Source organism: Dendrobium catenatum, unplaced genomic scaffold (genome assembly GCF_001605985.2).
Source record: "Dendrobium catenatum unplaced genomic scaffold, ASM160598v2 fragScaff_scaffold_334, whole genome shotgun sequence".
Lineage (NCBI taxonomy): Eukaryota > Viridiplantae > Streptophyta > Magnoliopsida > Asparagales > Orchidaceae > Dendrobium > Dendrobium catenatum.
In genome coordinates this window covers 798413-813603 of record NW_021318796.1, presented here as the reverse complement: position 1 = coordinate 813603, position 15191 = coordinate 798413, and the positions used below count along the sequence as shown (strand labels likewise).

Here is a 15191-nt window from a genome sequence, read left to right as displayed (position 1 = left end):
TATAAATAACATTTAATAAAAAGTAAGATAATAAATGAACTAAAATGTTAGCTAATAATGAGCTAACCCTTAGTTCAATAAATGAACTAAAGTCCAACTCATAAATGAGCTAAAATTTCAGCTCAAATAGTAGACTCAAGGGAAGCCAAAATTTGTATTATTTTGGACATGAGTTGACCCCCCCTTTGTCTACATCACTACGGCTTGAAAATATTGCTTGTCTTCTTGGCTTATGATTCAGAGAGTGTTGAATAAATTCATATGCAATAATTGAAAAGGCCTAGATGGTAGAAAAGCATTTTTATCTTAAATGATAATATAATTTACTTCCCAAGGTGACAAACACCACATATATGATGTTTATTGAAGTAGATGGCGGGCAAACCCTTGACAATATCAAGTCCTGTAGCTTTACTATTTGCATGAAAGGTAGCATATCCAATTGTGGCTTTTGAACCTTTGCCAATCCATTCATTTGGGTTCAGTTGAACCTCACCCGGCCAATGTGGCTGGTCTGCTTGCGTTGGCTGAAAAAGGCTTGTTTCTTCTATGGATTAACTCAGGGTTAAGCATCTAACCTATGGTTAATTGAAATGATCAAAGTTTTAGCGGCTTGGCAATTCAGCTAACGTATGAGCTTAATAGAAAGATAAAAAGAAAGAGTCTATTTAGGCATGATCTTGGACTAAATTTAGCTCTTTTGTGTTCTGTGCATGATTATGGAACTTGAACTTTTCCTATAGAGAACCTAGCTAATAAACTTGAAGACAAATAATTATTCCCTATTTATAATTTTGTACCTATCAGATCAACATGTGATCCCAACACATCCTACGTTAGAATAAACTAGACTGCATCAATTGCTCTTACTTTGCTCTCCCCATCTGATGCCCATGAATATTAATGCTATAATTTATTATTCTGTTAGTTGTTTTCACGTTCTTTAGTCTGTACCTTTATTTGATGTGCTGCTCTTTGTTTAGGTCTTGTTGTCACTGGTGGGGGGACGGGAGATGGCAAACTTCTGCTATGGAATGCTTTGAGAGGAGAACTTGTTGCTGATCTGAATTCAAACTTTAGGCAAGTTGTATTTTTTGTGTATTTTCACGATGCGTCATAATTGTACAAAATTTTGTTTCAGATATTGTATACTTGCAACAGTTGTAACATTTTCTTTAGTACTGCCGATTTTTTTGTTCATTTACTGAAACCTTATTCTCTGTGGAAAAAAGAGTTGAGAACAAAAAAACTTTTCTTTTTTTTTGGTTGTTTTTCAGTTTTATCATTTGTGTTTAGGTTCACGTTTCCTTCTGTCTTACTGCCGGACCATTAGTAGCATGATGTTACTGGACTGTGAAATACTTAATTTAAAGAAAAAAAAAACTGTGAAATACTTAATTTTAACAAGTCCTGGTCATCTTTTGAAAATAACATTTAATTTTAATTTTTTTGATATAAATTCTTGTTAGATTTTGCTTAATGATGTATTTTATCAGTTAAAGATATTGATGAGCTTTTTTATGTTGGTTCCCTCTTTTTATGAAATGCAAGGCTATGAATGTCGACGGCTTTCATTCTGGTGAACTTTTTTATTTATCCCATTCTTTTTTTCTTAAAATTATTTAAGTTTTATTTCCTCACAATAATATTTTTCTATTGTGGTCAGTTTTTGGAAATCAGTGGAATTTAAGATGTATTAGTGATCTACTAATGACTGATGGATCAAACAAGGTTTGCCCAAAAGAAAGAATTATACTTGTATGAAATTAAATGAATAACTAGAAATGAAGATCTTAATAGGTTGGAGTTTTTTTTTTTCATTTGCTCTTCCTTGAATCTATCCTTCCTCTTTCTTGAACGGGATTCCCCTTGCTTTCTTATCTATTCCTCCTTGCTTCAGGGCTCTCAGGGAACATAACAATAAGATACATTGTTGATTGACTTAAAAAATGATGCAAAACTGATAAACAAAGTTAAAATTTTAGGTTTATATGTGATGCCTATTGCGATTTAGAGAGTTATGGGGAATACTATAGTGTTTGGTTGACATCTTTTCAATAAATTTTTATAAGAGCATTTCATTACAAATATTAAAGAAAAGTAGACATTTAAGATTGTGATGATTATAAAGAAATCAAACTAGTGAATTATATTATGAAGTTATCACAGAGAGTAATTTAGCGAAGGTTTATAAAAATTTGATTATGGAAAATCAAATTGTCTTCATGTTAGAAAATATTCACAATTGATTAAGAGGTATGAAAATTAATCTAGAATTATAGGGAAGACAATATTTTCATTAATCTTAGAAAGGGGTATGATCGAGTACCATAAGAATTAATTTTGTGTACATTAAAAAAGAAAAGTTAGTCTTAGGTATGTTGACGTTATTAAGAACAAGTATGTTGATTGGTATTTGAAGTAGATGTTGAGTGGACAAATATTTTTCAATAATTTTGGACTACATCATGATCAATATCGAGCCCATATATTTTTTTTGCTTGGTTCTGGAGATGCAAAGATACTATATCCATTTTTAGATGCAACATTGCCGTTGCCAGGTCCGAAGTCCTGGATGAGAAAAGTGGAGGGTTGCATTAGGTAGTCGACAACCAGCTTAAAACTTATCGAATAATCATGACATGAAGTATAATTTTAGTAGTAATAAAGCTGGTGGGAGGTTTGTGACTTTGGGCGATCAAGTCATTAATAAGAGTGCACATTTTAGATATCTTGGATCTATTGTTTAGAGTGATGGTAAAATAGATGGGGATATTATCAACAGAATTCAAGTTGGATGTTTGAAGTGGAGGAATGCATTGGGCTTGTTGTGTGATAGAAAAGTCCCCCACAAACTTAAGGGAAAATTCTATAAGATGGTGGCGAGACTTGCAATGCTTTATGGTGCCGAATGTTGGCCATTAAAAGAGAAGCATAATACCCTTAGAGATAGGATACGAAATGAGCATATACGTGAAAATGTTGGAGTAGCTCCAGTGGAAGATAAGATTAGAGAGAGCCGCCTTAGATGGTTTGGTCACATAAAATGGCGACCTTCCGATGACCAGGTTAGGAAAGTTGATGTATTAGATTTAACCTATGTTAAGAAAGTTAGAGGTCTAAAAAGACTTGGTTAGAAAATATTAGAAATGACTTTTTTTAATTAGATCTAAATGAGAATTTGACTCTTAACCAGACACAATGGAGAAAAAAGATTCATGTAGCCGACCCCACGTAGTGGGATAAAGGCTTGATGTTGTTGTTGTTAAATAGGGGTAGTTTGGTATTTTATGCTCTCTCTTTTGTCTTCTGTTTGCTTATAAATAAACCATTTTCCTGAGAGAGAGAAAGAGGGTTTGGAGTTCGAGTTCGGTTTTAGGAAAACCTGAGAGAGCAGGGAGAGTTACCATTCTTGGGATGGATTTCCCCCTAAATATTGAGACGAGAAGAAAGAGAGGGTGTAGTGGAGTTTGGGATTCTGCCATCATCAATACTGAGCCTCTTCGTCCCCCATTCAGCCAGCTGTGCTGGAAAACAATTAGAAATTGGGGTTGTAAAGACATGCTGCCAGTGTCCCGCCTGAGTTCAGGCCGCCAGTGCACTGTCCAGAATAGCGATTTCCAAGCCCTGCCTGGCCGCCCAGTGTAGGAACGTGTACAACCTGCTATTAGTCACCGAAATCTTGATCCAAGAAGGCAAACTGAATAGCAAGAAGCCACCCGGTTCTCTGTTACCACTATTTTTCAATTGATGCTGATGTCGCTTCTTGTAAAGAGCCATCTACTGGGAGATTCTTGCTATTTTCCTGCAGGTGCTGGTTCTTGGAATCAAGAACTCAGCCTTAGATCAATTCAGGGCCTGTCCAGTCGTTGTATGGTTTTTGGTTAGACTCAAACAGTTGTTCAGCGCTGGAAAAAATTGATATCCAAGTAGAGGGAGAAAGCATATCTGCCGGCCAGGGGATTTCTTAGGAAATTTCCAAGAGTACAGTAGATTATGACCATTTCAATCGTTGTAATCTTGTTTTGTTTTAGGTAATTTTTTGTTTCTCTTTTCAGTCCTTTCAATTGTTAGTTGGCCTTTGGACACTAGACTTGATTTGTTTGATTGTAAGGGTCTATATATGGGATTGGCAAACTAAAATTTGAGGTTTTTCTGTGTTTTTGATTAGTTAGTCTTTCTTCCATCTTTATCCTCGGTGTCAAACCTTCTAATAGAAAGTTGAATATTTCAAGATGTGATTGTGAATATGGATGTGTGAAAAAAAAATGATAAATTAATGCATGATTAAATTAGAGGGATGATTGAGTAGCATGTACTGAAGATTAAATAGTTGAAAATCAATTTGGGAGGTGTAAACAAGCCGAGTCGAGTCGAGTTTTGGTACTATCGAGCTCAGCTCGTCAGTTTGAAAGCGAGTTCGAACTCGAGAGGATTTAGTGGCTGGCAATAATTGAGAAAAATTCCTGTATGACTATCTAATTGTGACTTAGGACAACCATGATTAATATATTCATGATTCTGTTCAATTTTATATTTGTTATTTGATTATAGGATAATGAGTAAATATATTTATTTGATTTAATTTTTTTTTTATTATTTTGTTGCTTGAATAAATGACGTTTTTGTTAAAAAAAATGCTATATTTATTGTCTAAAAAAAATTATTCCGGCAATTCAAAGGAAGTTATGTTATGAATAATGCTACTTAACAATTGTGACGAAGTACATCATATCATAATAATTAGATTACTCTGCAATGAATGAGAAATAAAATATGATTGTAAAATAATATTCTATCTTAAAACATGCTTCTATGTAATAATTTTTTGTTTTGCTTACGAACTATATATAAATCAATATTTTAAAGAATATTTGCAGTATAAATAAATTTTATATGAGAATAAACATAATTTTTTTTTAATATTTATCTTATTTAATTGTAATTATCTACTAATTCTCATATATGTTTTTGGAAGGATGAGGATGAGATTAAAAATTCAATCTTCTTTTCAAATTCCCACTATCATATTTATAGCTGAAATCTTTATTAAATCATTGTCTTTCAAAGATATGGATGAATGTTACTAGGTGTGAGCATAAGAGCTTCTATCATTTCTTAAAAATAATTGTATATATTTCTCTCTCTCTCTCTTTAAATGTATAGACTTTGTTATGCTACATCTTTTATATTCAAGTCTAATTTACATTCCAAGGGCAGGGTTAAGAACCATGATCTTCCGTCTATTGATACAACGGAATTTTGCAATGAAAGTCTTCTAGCTTGTGGAAGTGATTTTGATCGCGGTGGTTCAGCAATAGTGCAATTATGGGATATGGAATCTCCACAATCCCTTCAATGCTTCCCTGCGAATAATTCTGTAAGTTATTTTTCTTTTGATCTGCTAAAACATTTGTTCAATTAGACTAACATATTTGATCCACAGTTTATCACTTCACTCAAAGTAAATCCACAAGGCAGCACCATAATCACAGGTATGACTTGCCATCCCGGGGCATCCCACATATATTGCTGACAGTGATGAGGTTTTTTATGCACCATTACAATAGGTGCTGTTGATGGAACTGTTGGCTTATTTGACATACGGACTTGCAATGCAGTTAATTATCTTTCAATCGGATCGAATTATGAGGTACACTTTAAATAGATTTTGTTATATGCATAGTATTATTTTGTAGCTTGTCCCTTTAGTCTATTGTTGGTGCATATATATATATATAACTATTTTAAATTTTATTGTTTGATTCTGTACAAAGTGTGAAAGTATTTATAGATTTCTTTAGAAGTTTTATAATAAAAATAAATCAAAGTTATTAAAAAAAAGAAAGAACCCAAAAGTGGTTGTCAACAAGAATAGAATGAAAAGACAAATGAATTGCAATCTAAGGGCCATAAGAGGATTGTTGCAATAATTAGAAACCTGTGCTTAAAAATCCCTATTAAGATTGGTTAAAATATATATATATATATATATATACGGAAATACGAACCCAACGACACCAAATTCAACTCAATCCGAGCCCAAATGAGCCAAAATCAATCACCCAAAGCGCTGTTGGAAAGCTCGTACCACAATTTGAGTTACCAAACGGTCTCCGATTTTAACGAGCTTATAGTCGAATCGAACGGCTCGACGAGACGAATCCAACGAGCCCAAGATCGCCGGATTCCGACATCACTAAGGCCTTCAAATGACTGACGAACAATGTATGATCAAGGGATTCAATATCAGCCATCCATTCGACCACTCCCTGTTCGCCCATGATCTCACACCTATTTACAAGCCATGCTACTCTAGAAAAACTATAAATAGACCCCTCATTTCTCATAAGGAGGGACCGAAACAAGAAGAAGAAGAGAAGGGGAAGGAGAATCAGCTCCTCCTCGATCGCCGCCGGAGTTCTTCCTGCCGCCCGAACATGCCGAGATTCTGCCGGATATCCGGGAGAACGCCGGAATTCTGCACAACTTTGTAACTGAATTTCAATTCAAAAGAAATTCATTGTAAATCTGATCGTCCTAACTTGTGGGACGAATCAGCTTCTTGTAACTCAAGCAACACTAGTGGAACTTTTCAACTGGGCGCGGCCCCGTGGTTTTTTCCCTTTTTCAGGTTTTCCACATAAAAATCCTGGTGTTTATTTTCCTTTCCTGTTTGTGTGCTGAATATTCGTGCAACGCTCAGACGAAAAATTTCTAACTCTACCGCAGCGTATATTCCAGCCCGCAACAGTTTCGTCTGAGCGTTGCACGAATATTCAGCAAACAAACAAAGTGAAAATCAACCTATTTTTTAGTTTCTTTTTTTATGAAATGTCTATCTACCTCCATATACTTCGTACGATCATACTGTATCAGGTTATGAGCAATGCTGATAGCAGATTTATTGACAACATATTTTTAATGGACCTTCCATTTGTCTTTTGAATATTCCAAAATAATTTTAATCCACAAAATTTCTTGGACAATGGCTTTAAATTCATATTCAACTTTAGATCTTGAAACAATAAATTATTTCTTGCTTTTCCATATTTATAGATTTTCTTTCAAAAATGACAGTTTCCATTCATAAATCTTTTGTTCACTAATGATCGTGTATGCTTTGCATTAGTATACCCTATAACATGGTTTAAAATTTTGCAATAAGAGGCGCGCCTCAGCACAATTTTGCCCCTTTAAGCCTCAAAGCCCACGCAATGAGTTCAGGATATGAGGCGTACTCCTCAAGTTTACTGAGGCGCTCCTCGCCTCGCGGTTGAGAGGCGTTCGCCTCTAAAAAAAAAAAAAAACTAATGTACATGCTCGGTACCGCCAGGTACCTGCTCGGTACCGCCAGGTACCTGCTCGATACCGCTCGGTACATGCTCGATATCTTTCCAGGTCGAACCCGCCAGGGGGCATTGCCCCCTGGCAGATCGGTATATTGTTGTATTCATGTTATCTTAGTATTGAGATATTTTGATTTCACTTCATATCTTGTGCATTTTTATATTTTATATATTATTTACTCATTAGTATATACAAAATTTATCATTTTATGTTTACGCAATTTTTTGATTTTGGGGCTTATGCCTCAAAAACGCCTTGAGGCTTACGCCTCGCCTCACGAACGAAAAATGCCTCAATACCCCGATTACGCAATTTTAAACATTGCCCTATAATTTGTAAAGTATCTTATTTTTTATAAATACTTCTTTTACTAGGATTTGATTTAAGCTATATGAGGATTTTATAATCAGCTTGAAGATGGACTTATTGGTTTTATGTATGAATTAACTTATGATACTCAATGCAAATGTGCTGTCGGGACTGATGTGAGATAGATATCATTTTTCAACTAATCTTTGATATTGTCCCATATCTACTTTTTTTCCGTCACGTGCATCCAATTTTTGATTCGGTTATGTTGTGGTTTATAAAAATTACAATTAGTTATTTTTATTTCTTTTAATAAATTTATGATACATTTTTTGATTAGAGAGGAGTATTTTTTGTTATGACCGAGCACTTTTATTACCAAAAATGATTTGAGTTTGTCCAACTCTTTGATATCAAATTCCTTCAACAAGCTTTTTTTTATGGACTCTTTTTCTTTATTTTCATCAGCTATGACAATTATGTCATCAATAGATATGATGACAATTGCAATTTTACTATTAATGGAGTATTTTATGAAGAGGTTATGATCTTATTTTTTCTTGTATCCAACTACATTCATGACTTTTATGGATATGCCAAATCAAGTTCTTGAAGATTGTTTACGACCATATAAAGCCTTTTATAATTTGTACACTTTTTCATTGTGAAAGAACTATCATATCTAGGTGGTGGAGCTATATGGACTTTTTTCAATATTCTCATGTAGAAAAGCATTCCTTATATCATATTGCTGCATGACAATCCACGATTGGTTGCAAGAAAAATTAAGATGCGTATTGTATTTATTTTTATAATAGGAGCAAAGTTTCTTAATAGTTAGTTCCATAGGATAGAGTATATCTTTTGATTACCAATCTCGAGGTGCTTTATATTTTACAAAAATTCATTTACACCATATTGCTTTATTTCATTTTGGTGGTTCAGCGATTTCACACATGTAATTTTTCTACTCTTCCTTCATGGCATTTTTCAAATTTTTATTTTCAAGTGCTTCAAATAGAGTTTATGGTATTGTAATGAAATTAGTACTGGGAGATGGGATAATATAGTAGAATCTGTCGTGATTTTGAGTCTTGAACTTGCTGGGGATTTTGGCTTGGCTTATTCATTCTTATATAGACTTGAAGGGGTACAATGTCTAAATTTGTTGGAGTTTGTGTTATAGGAATGCCAAGTTGAAAGATAAAATTCATTAAATTTATTTTTTAGTTGAGAGTTCTCCCCCAAAAGATGAGTTTGATTCAAAAAGTTCTCATCAAGGTGATATTTTTTGAAGTAAGAAGTTTTTTGGTGGTACTCCGTGGTAGGGTGATAACACTTATACGACATTAAGTAGAGGAATTCTTAATAAAGATACATTTCAGTGCTCTAGGATCAAGTTTACTCTTGTGTTTGTGAATGTTGATATATACAGTGCACCCAAATATTTAAGAGGAATTTTTGAGAGGATGTTAGTTGGGAGAAATTTAGCTAGATAGTTTATATGACTTTTGAATCCTATTAATCTTGTGGGTATTCTACATATTTGGTATGTAGTAGTCATTACTGCTTCTTCTTAATATCTTTTTGGCACTTAATTCTAAAAGAGAAAAGTCCTGTAAGATGGCAATTTTTCCTTTCTATCATTATTCTATTAGGAATTTTTAGGATAGGAGGATTGATGGATGATACATTCTTTCTGGAAAAAAAACAGTCATGTGTGATTAAAGTAATTACAAGCATTTTTAGTCTGAAATATCTTGTCTTAGCATGGAATTGTTTTTTGTATAATGGTTGTAAGAGAAGAAAGTGTAATGTTAACTTAAAATTTTTGTTTGATAAGATTATCCATTTCATCCTAGTGTAATCATCAGTGAATTTGATAAATTTTGTAGCTTTAATTGGGAATTTTGGAAAATCTTCAAATATCAAAGTGAACAATTAGAAGAGTGTAGAGGATATAGAATCACTTTTAGAAGAAAAAAAAAAAATTAAATCTCATAATGAAAAGTTTTTATGTTTATATTTAAAAAAAAAAAAAAACATTTTAAAAAATGGATGCCAACTATAATGATGTTCTCAAATGGCTAGGCGCGCCTTTTATTGCGCAATTTTAAACGTTGAAAAATAGAAAAAAAAAACATTTTAAAAATGGATGTCAACTATAATGATGTTCTCAAATGGCTTCTATATTGAGGGTGAAAGTAAAAAGAAAATATGACAAGTGGTTTTCATCTTCAAGAAGATATAGCTTATCATTTTCCTTAGCTTGCCTGACACAATGATTAGCAAAAAAAGTTATTTGATAGTTTTGGTCTTTAGTAATGTTAAAATTTACTTAAAGATAAGGACCTTGTAGGAAATTACTGGATTAATATGGAGAAAGTTGAATTTATTTTTTGATCTACAATTATTGTCAGAGAGTCTTCACCTACTTTTACTCTTCTATTGTTGGAGTAAGGTTTATAGGTTTAAAAAGGTTGGCAAAGCCAGTCATGTGGTTGATTGCTCTTGAAGCTAGGATCCATGTGTGAGGCAAATTATTCAAGGCACTGAAAATACAAGAGTTAGAAGTTATTATTATTTTGACCTAGAGATTATTATTTAGATGCTTTTTTCAGAGGTGAGGAAGTTTCTGAATTTTTCAATTTCTTTTGGATTAAGCCCTTATGTAGTGTAGGGGTGTCAATTCGGGTCGACGGGTTGGTTTCGGGTCGAACCCGAGTTGACTCGGGTCTAAACGGGTCAACCCGAACCCGACCCATTTTTGCAAACGGGTCAGACATTTCAACCCGGATCCGACCCGGGTGGGTTGCTAGGTTGACACGACCCGACCTGCGCGGCAGAGGGCGGAGCTCGCCACAATGCGAGTTCGGACTCCGTCCGCACTCGAACGCTCGACTGCTTGAGTTCGGACTTCAGACGGATTCTGGCAGTCCGCGGGACCGCGCGGTCCGCGCGTCCAGGACAGAGTCCGCAGGACCGTGGTACGTGCAACGACGCGACTGCGCGAGTGCGGACTGGGACCAACCAAGCGGACGGAGTTCGCGGGAATGCGCGACAGCGCGAGCGCGGTAGCGGGCGACGGCGCGAGTGCAGCAGCGGGCGACGTCGCGACTTGCGAGTGCAGTCGAAAACCGGGATGGACTCAACTTTCAGGTCAGTGTCGGGTTGATTTTGGGTTTTCGGGTCAACTCGAACCCGACCCATTTTTTGAAACGGGTCAAAAATCTGAACACGACTCGTTTGCTAAACGGGTTAACCTTAACCCGTATTTTTTCAGGTCGGGTCCGGGTCGGGTTTCGGGTCGGGTAAAAAATTGACACCCCTAATGTAATGGTTGGCCTACCCTTTTTGTTTGATCGTTATTTTTGTATATCATGCGGGTTTTTTTAATGAATTTTCCAGTATTTTCGTTGATTTGACCTTTTTTCTTGCAGTAGTTACGCTATAAATTACCTTTGGAAGAAAACTTTTACCTTAATTTTAGGAAAGAGTTTGTAGCAGGTAACTCTTATATCTTAGGGTTCAGTGGTTGTTATGGTAGATGTTTCGAAAATCGGAGCATTGAGCATTATTGTTCTTCATTCTTCTTCGGCTCATATGAGATAAAAAGTTTCATTTAGTGATGTTAGGTTTTCTCTTCTTAAGAGTTGGACATGTATTTGGTCAAAGTCATATTGAATATTGTAAGAAACTCAAACACCATTTCTCGTTCTACAAATTGCTTGAAAATTACGGCTTCATCGTAGCATGTCATCTTGATATCTTGGTAATAATCTCATTAAAGCCAATAAACCATCACTGCATTAAAGTACTCAATAACATGAAAATTATGTTGCTGGTTTGTTAAAATATAAGTTTTGATCTCATAAACGGGGAAAACATCTTTCACTTTCGAGCATATTTCTTTAACAACGTCCCAACTTATTTTGTTGTAAATAAGAATATATTGGGTCCACTGATTTCAGGTATTATTATATTCCACAACTATGTTATGATCATGAAATCTTCTTCTTCCCAAGTATAAATTTTAGGTCTTTTAACTCCAGAGGAGGATCCTCAAAATGATGGATAACTCCCTTTCCCTTCAAAAAGGTCTTTGTAATTTGGAAGCATTTTAAATAATGTTTCTCATACAGGCAATATGAGGCAGGCTTATAGTCTCTTGAGTTCACCTCTAATTTGATTTTCATCATTTGTGAGGGTCAACGCCTAAGAAAGGAAGTCAAAGAAATATGTCATCATAATGATGAAAATGAAAATTCTCAACAAAAAGATAGAAAAAATAACAAAAGTTGAAAGGCGAAACTGTAAACTTGCTATAATACTTTGTAGAAAATTTGAAAAGTAGAAAACAACTTTAAATTTTATTGTCTGATTTTGTACCAAGTGTAAAAATATTTATGTACTTCACCAAAAGGCTTACAATTGAAATAAATAAAAGCTATTTAATCTAAAAAGGAAAAAAACCTCCAAGAGGGGCCAATGGCTAGAATGGGAAGTGGAAGCACACGGATTGCGTTCTAAGGTCCATAAGAGGATCTATCTTATGGTTAGAACTTAGAACTCTTAATCCATGTGGTAAAAAATTCCTTTTAAAATTAATTTACTTGTGGGTCTCACATTCTTTCAACAATATATATTAATTTTTTGCAAATAACTTATTTCAGGAAAATTAACCCATATTTTCCCTTCATTCATTGCAGGTTACATCTGTTTCATTTAGCAGCTGTGGGAGATACTTTAGTGCCTCTAGCACAGCCAATAATTCTCTTGTATGGGATACACGGCTTATGCCAACAAATGTCCGAGACCTGCCCCTCGGGAACTGTATCTCAGCCAGGGATATGCGTTTGATCAGGCCACTGCATTGTTTGAGCCATGGGAAGCAAATGCCTACTGCAGAGCATACTGGTCAACTTCCAGGGTGAGTTCTTATCCGGAACTTTATGTGGTTTTCATATATTTCAGCTTTTACATCGATAGGAACTTGCGTATGTGGTTTTATTATTTTTTTATGTGGCCATTTTGTTCTGGATTGATCATGAAATTACTATGGAAGAACTATGATTATCGAATTTGGGCATCCAATTGTTAATCAGTTGTGTTCAGATAGGGCTTATTAATGATGGCATCCCAAATAATCAGTAATTATAAGCTAATCTTAAATCCTAGATATGACATTCATATTAACCTAATTCTAAACATCCCCACCCAGGCTACAGAAGGGAAACGAATTAACAATTAACTTGGATGTAGTTAAGCCTAAAGCTGAATTATGCATAGCAAGATATGGGACGAGGGTGTAATAATTGAATTCAACACTTGAACAGTGTGGATGTGGGTTGAGTTGGGCGCCTATTTTTGCTATGGTGCAAGATGAATGCTTAATTTCAACTATAAGAGAAACAAGTCAAATTGGTCTCTGGATTATTTATGTGAGATTGTTTTTTTCCAGAGTATCTAATATTTTTAATGTAGTCTCTTAATTTATCATATCTGATCCAAAATAGTCCATTGACTCCTCAAATATGATCTAAAATATTTTATAAGAGGAATTATTTTGAATTATATTTGAAGAGTCAAGAGATTAAATTGAACAAATTTATAATTTAGGACTAAACAAATAGTCCAGGGACCATTTGACATTTTTCTCTAAAGTATAATTACAACGTTTTTGGTTTACTAACTTTTTCTGAGACGCTCTTCGCATACTTGCTAGCAGTTGATGCCTTGATTAAGTAACCTTCCAGGGAATTGGTGGTATTGAGCTAACTTTGATTTCTATTCCTCCATATGTGTTGTCCTTTCCTTCCATGTCAATTGAGTTAGCTGCTCGGTACTTACATAGTTAAAACGTAGTTGATGACCTGTTTGGTGACGATGGTTACTCCACTGAATGAGAAATGTTACAATACATGTTCAATCACATGGCAAAAAGGGGGTCCATGGCTTTAACAGGTCAACAATCTGTGGGCTGCAACTGTGGGCTATATTATGAGATTTTCTCTTTTAACACCAAGATTCATAGGATTGATTCCAAGATCCATGGGATATTATTATTATAATCAATTATATTAAATGACTTTCCTCTTTTGTTAATTATAATTAATTAGATTAAATGTCTTTCTTTTTCTATTTATTCTCAAAATATATATATATATATATATATATTAATATATATATATATATATATATATATAATTAATTTTCCAAGGAATAAATTTGAAATTCATTTCCCTAAACAATTTTTCAATACACATCAACATTTTCTTTTTGCCTATCTAAGCCATGTTGATGAGGGTGATTCAGGGTGTAAATGATGCTCGTGGCACTTCAGTATGAAGCCAGTCCTCATCACTCCACGGTGATGGTAGGTAAGTTGATCTTCCTTCCTCTTCGTTTTTCCGCCCCCTTTGCTTCTGCTTTCTCATGCCAGTTTACCAAAATATTGCAAAATCATCAGCATTGCAATGTGGGGTTACGTTAATCCTAGGTATTGCCATGCATCAGACATCTGGTCAGCCATACTAGATGTGTTAACACTGTAAGTTTATCCTCCATATCTAAATGCAAAGTTAACAGCCTGTTATCACAGTGGTTCATCTAACTTTTGTCATTTTTAGGCAACTCTTTGACAACCTCTAACGGTGGGTTTGTTGTTAAACAGTTGCTGTGCTCCAAAATGATGATTACTTTCTGCAGCGCGGAGATGATCAAAAAGTTTGTGAGTTAATTCTCCCTGTTTTGCATGATATGAACATATTTCTGCACTGCTTCAAATTCTTTGATTAAGCCTTGCTATATATATATAATATAATACTATTATATATATATATATATATATATATATATATATATATATATATATATGAGGTCATCGACAGGAGATTTCGGCTCGTCTTACCGAGAGACGACATCGGAGATCGACGGCCATGATGGAGAGCCTCTACTACTGAGTTTTATTTGCACCTAGCATTTATTGTATTATGCATTTATTTTTTCAGTTTTCCCATTTTATCCTCGGAGGGTATTATGTTGCTTTTGGTAGCCCGGAGGCATTTTAGATTTTTTATATTTGTTGTCAGTGGAGCCTATTTAAATGGCTCTTGTGTTCTTGTATGAGGATTTGAATTATTGAATGTTTACTAACTATTGATCTCTTTGTGAGTTCTCCTTTCCCCTAGTTCTCTCCGTGAGTCTCTTGATGGAAATTTCGTGGATCTCTGTGTGAGTTCCAGAATATCTTCTAATTACTGCCCTTTAGAGTTTGAAGAAGAGGTGAGTGAGTCTAGAATTTTATGCAAAATTTTCTCTAAATAAATATAACGCTTTCCAAAGCTCTAGAACTCCCTCTTCCAATTTTCCTTGTCGCCGGCCCTATGGGCTTGGGCAAGAGAATTGGCTGCCAGCCAATTTAATCCCGCCGCTTGCTAGCCTGCTACCGACCTCCACCTCCCCTCCAGGCGCCCACGTGACCCCTAGCCCACCCGTCCAAGCAAAATACTCCTGCCACCGATCTTCCCCTT

General features: G+C 34.9%; 1 protein-coding gene across 2 annotated transcripts in view; it reads left to right on the top strand.

Moving 5' to 3' along the window:
• The window catches only part of LOC110102825, a 48432-nt gene extending 34419 nt beyond the window's left edge, over positions 1–14013 (top strand). For both annotated transcript variants that reach the window (XM_028693635.1, XM_028693634.1), the window contains exons 12-17: positions 984–1080; positions 5221–5380; positions 5447–5495; positions 5571–5653; positions 12369–12589; positions 13952–14013. In XM_028693635.1, coding sequence (XP_028549468.1) covers positions 984–1080; positions 5221–5380; positions 5447–5495; positions 5571–5653; positions 12369–12589; positions 13952–13985 — 644 coding nt within the window. In that variant the 3' untranslated portion in view covers positions 13986–14013. The remainder of the gene's footprint in view (positions 1–983; positions 1081–5220; positions 5381–5446; positions 5496–5570; positions 5654–12368; positions 12590–13951) is intronic.
• The last annotated feature ends 1178 nt before the right edge of the window (positions 14014–15191 follow it).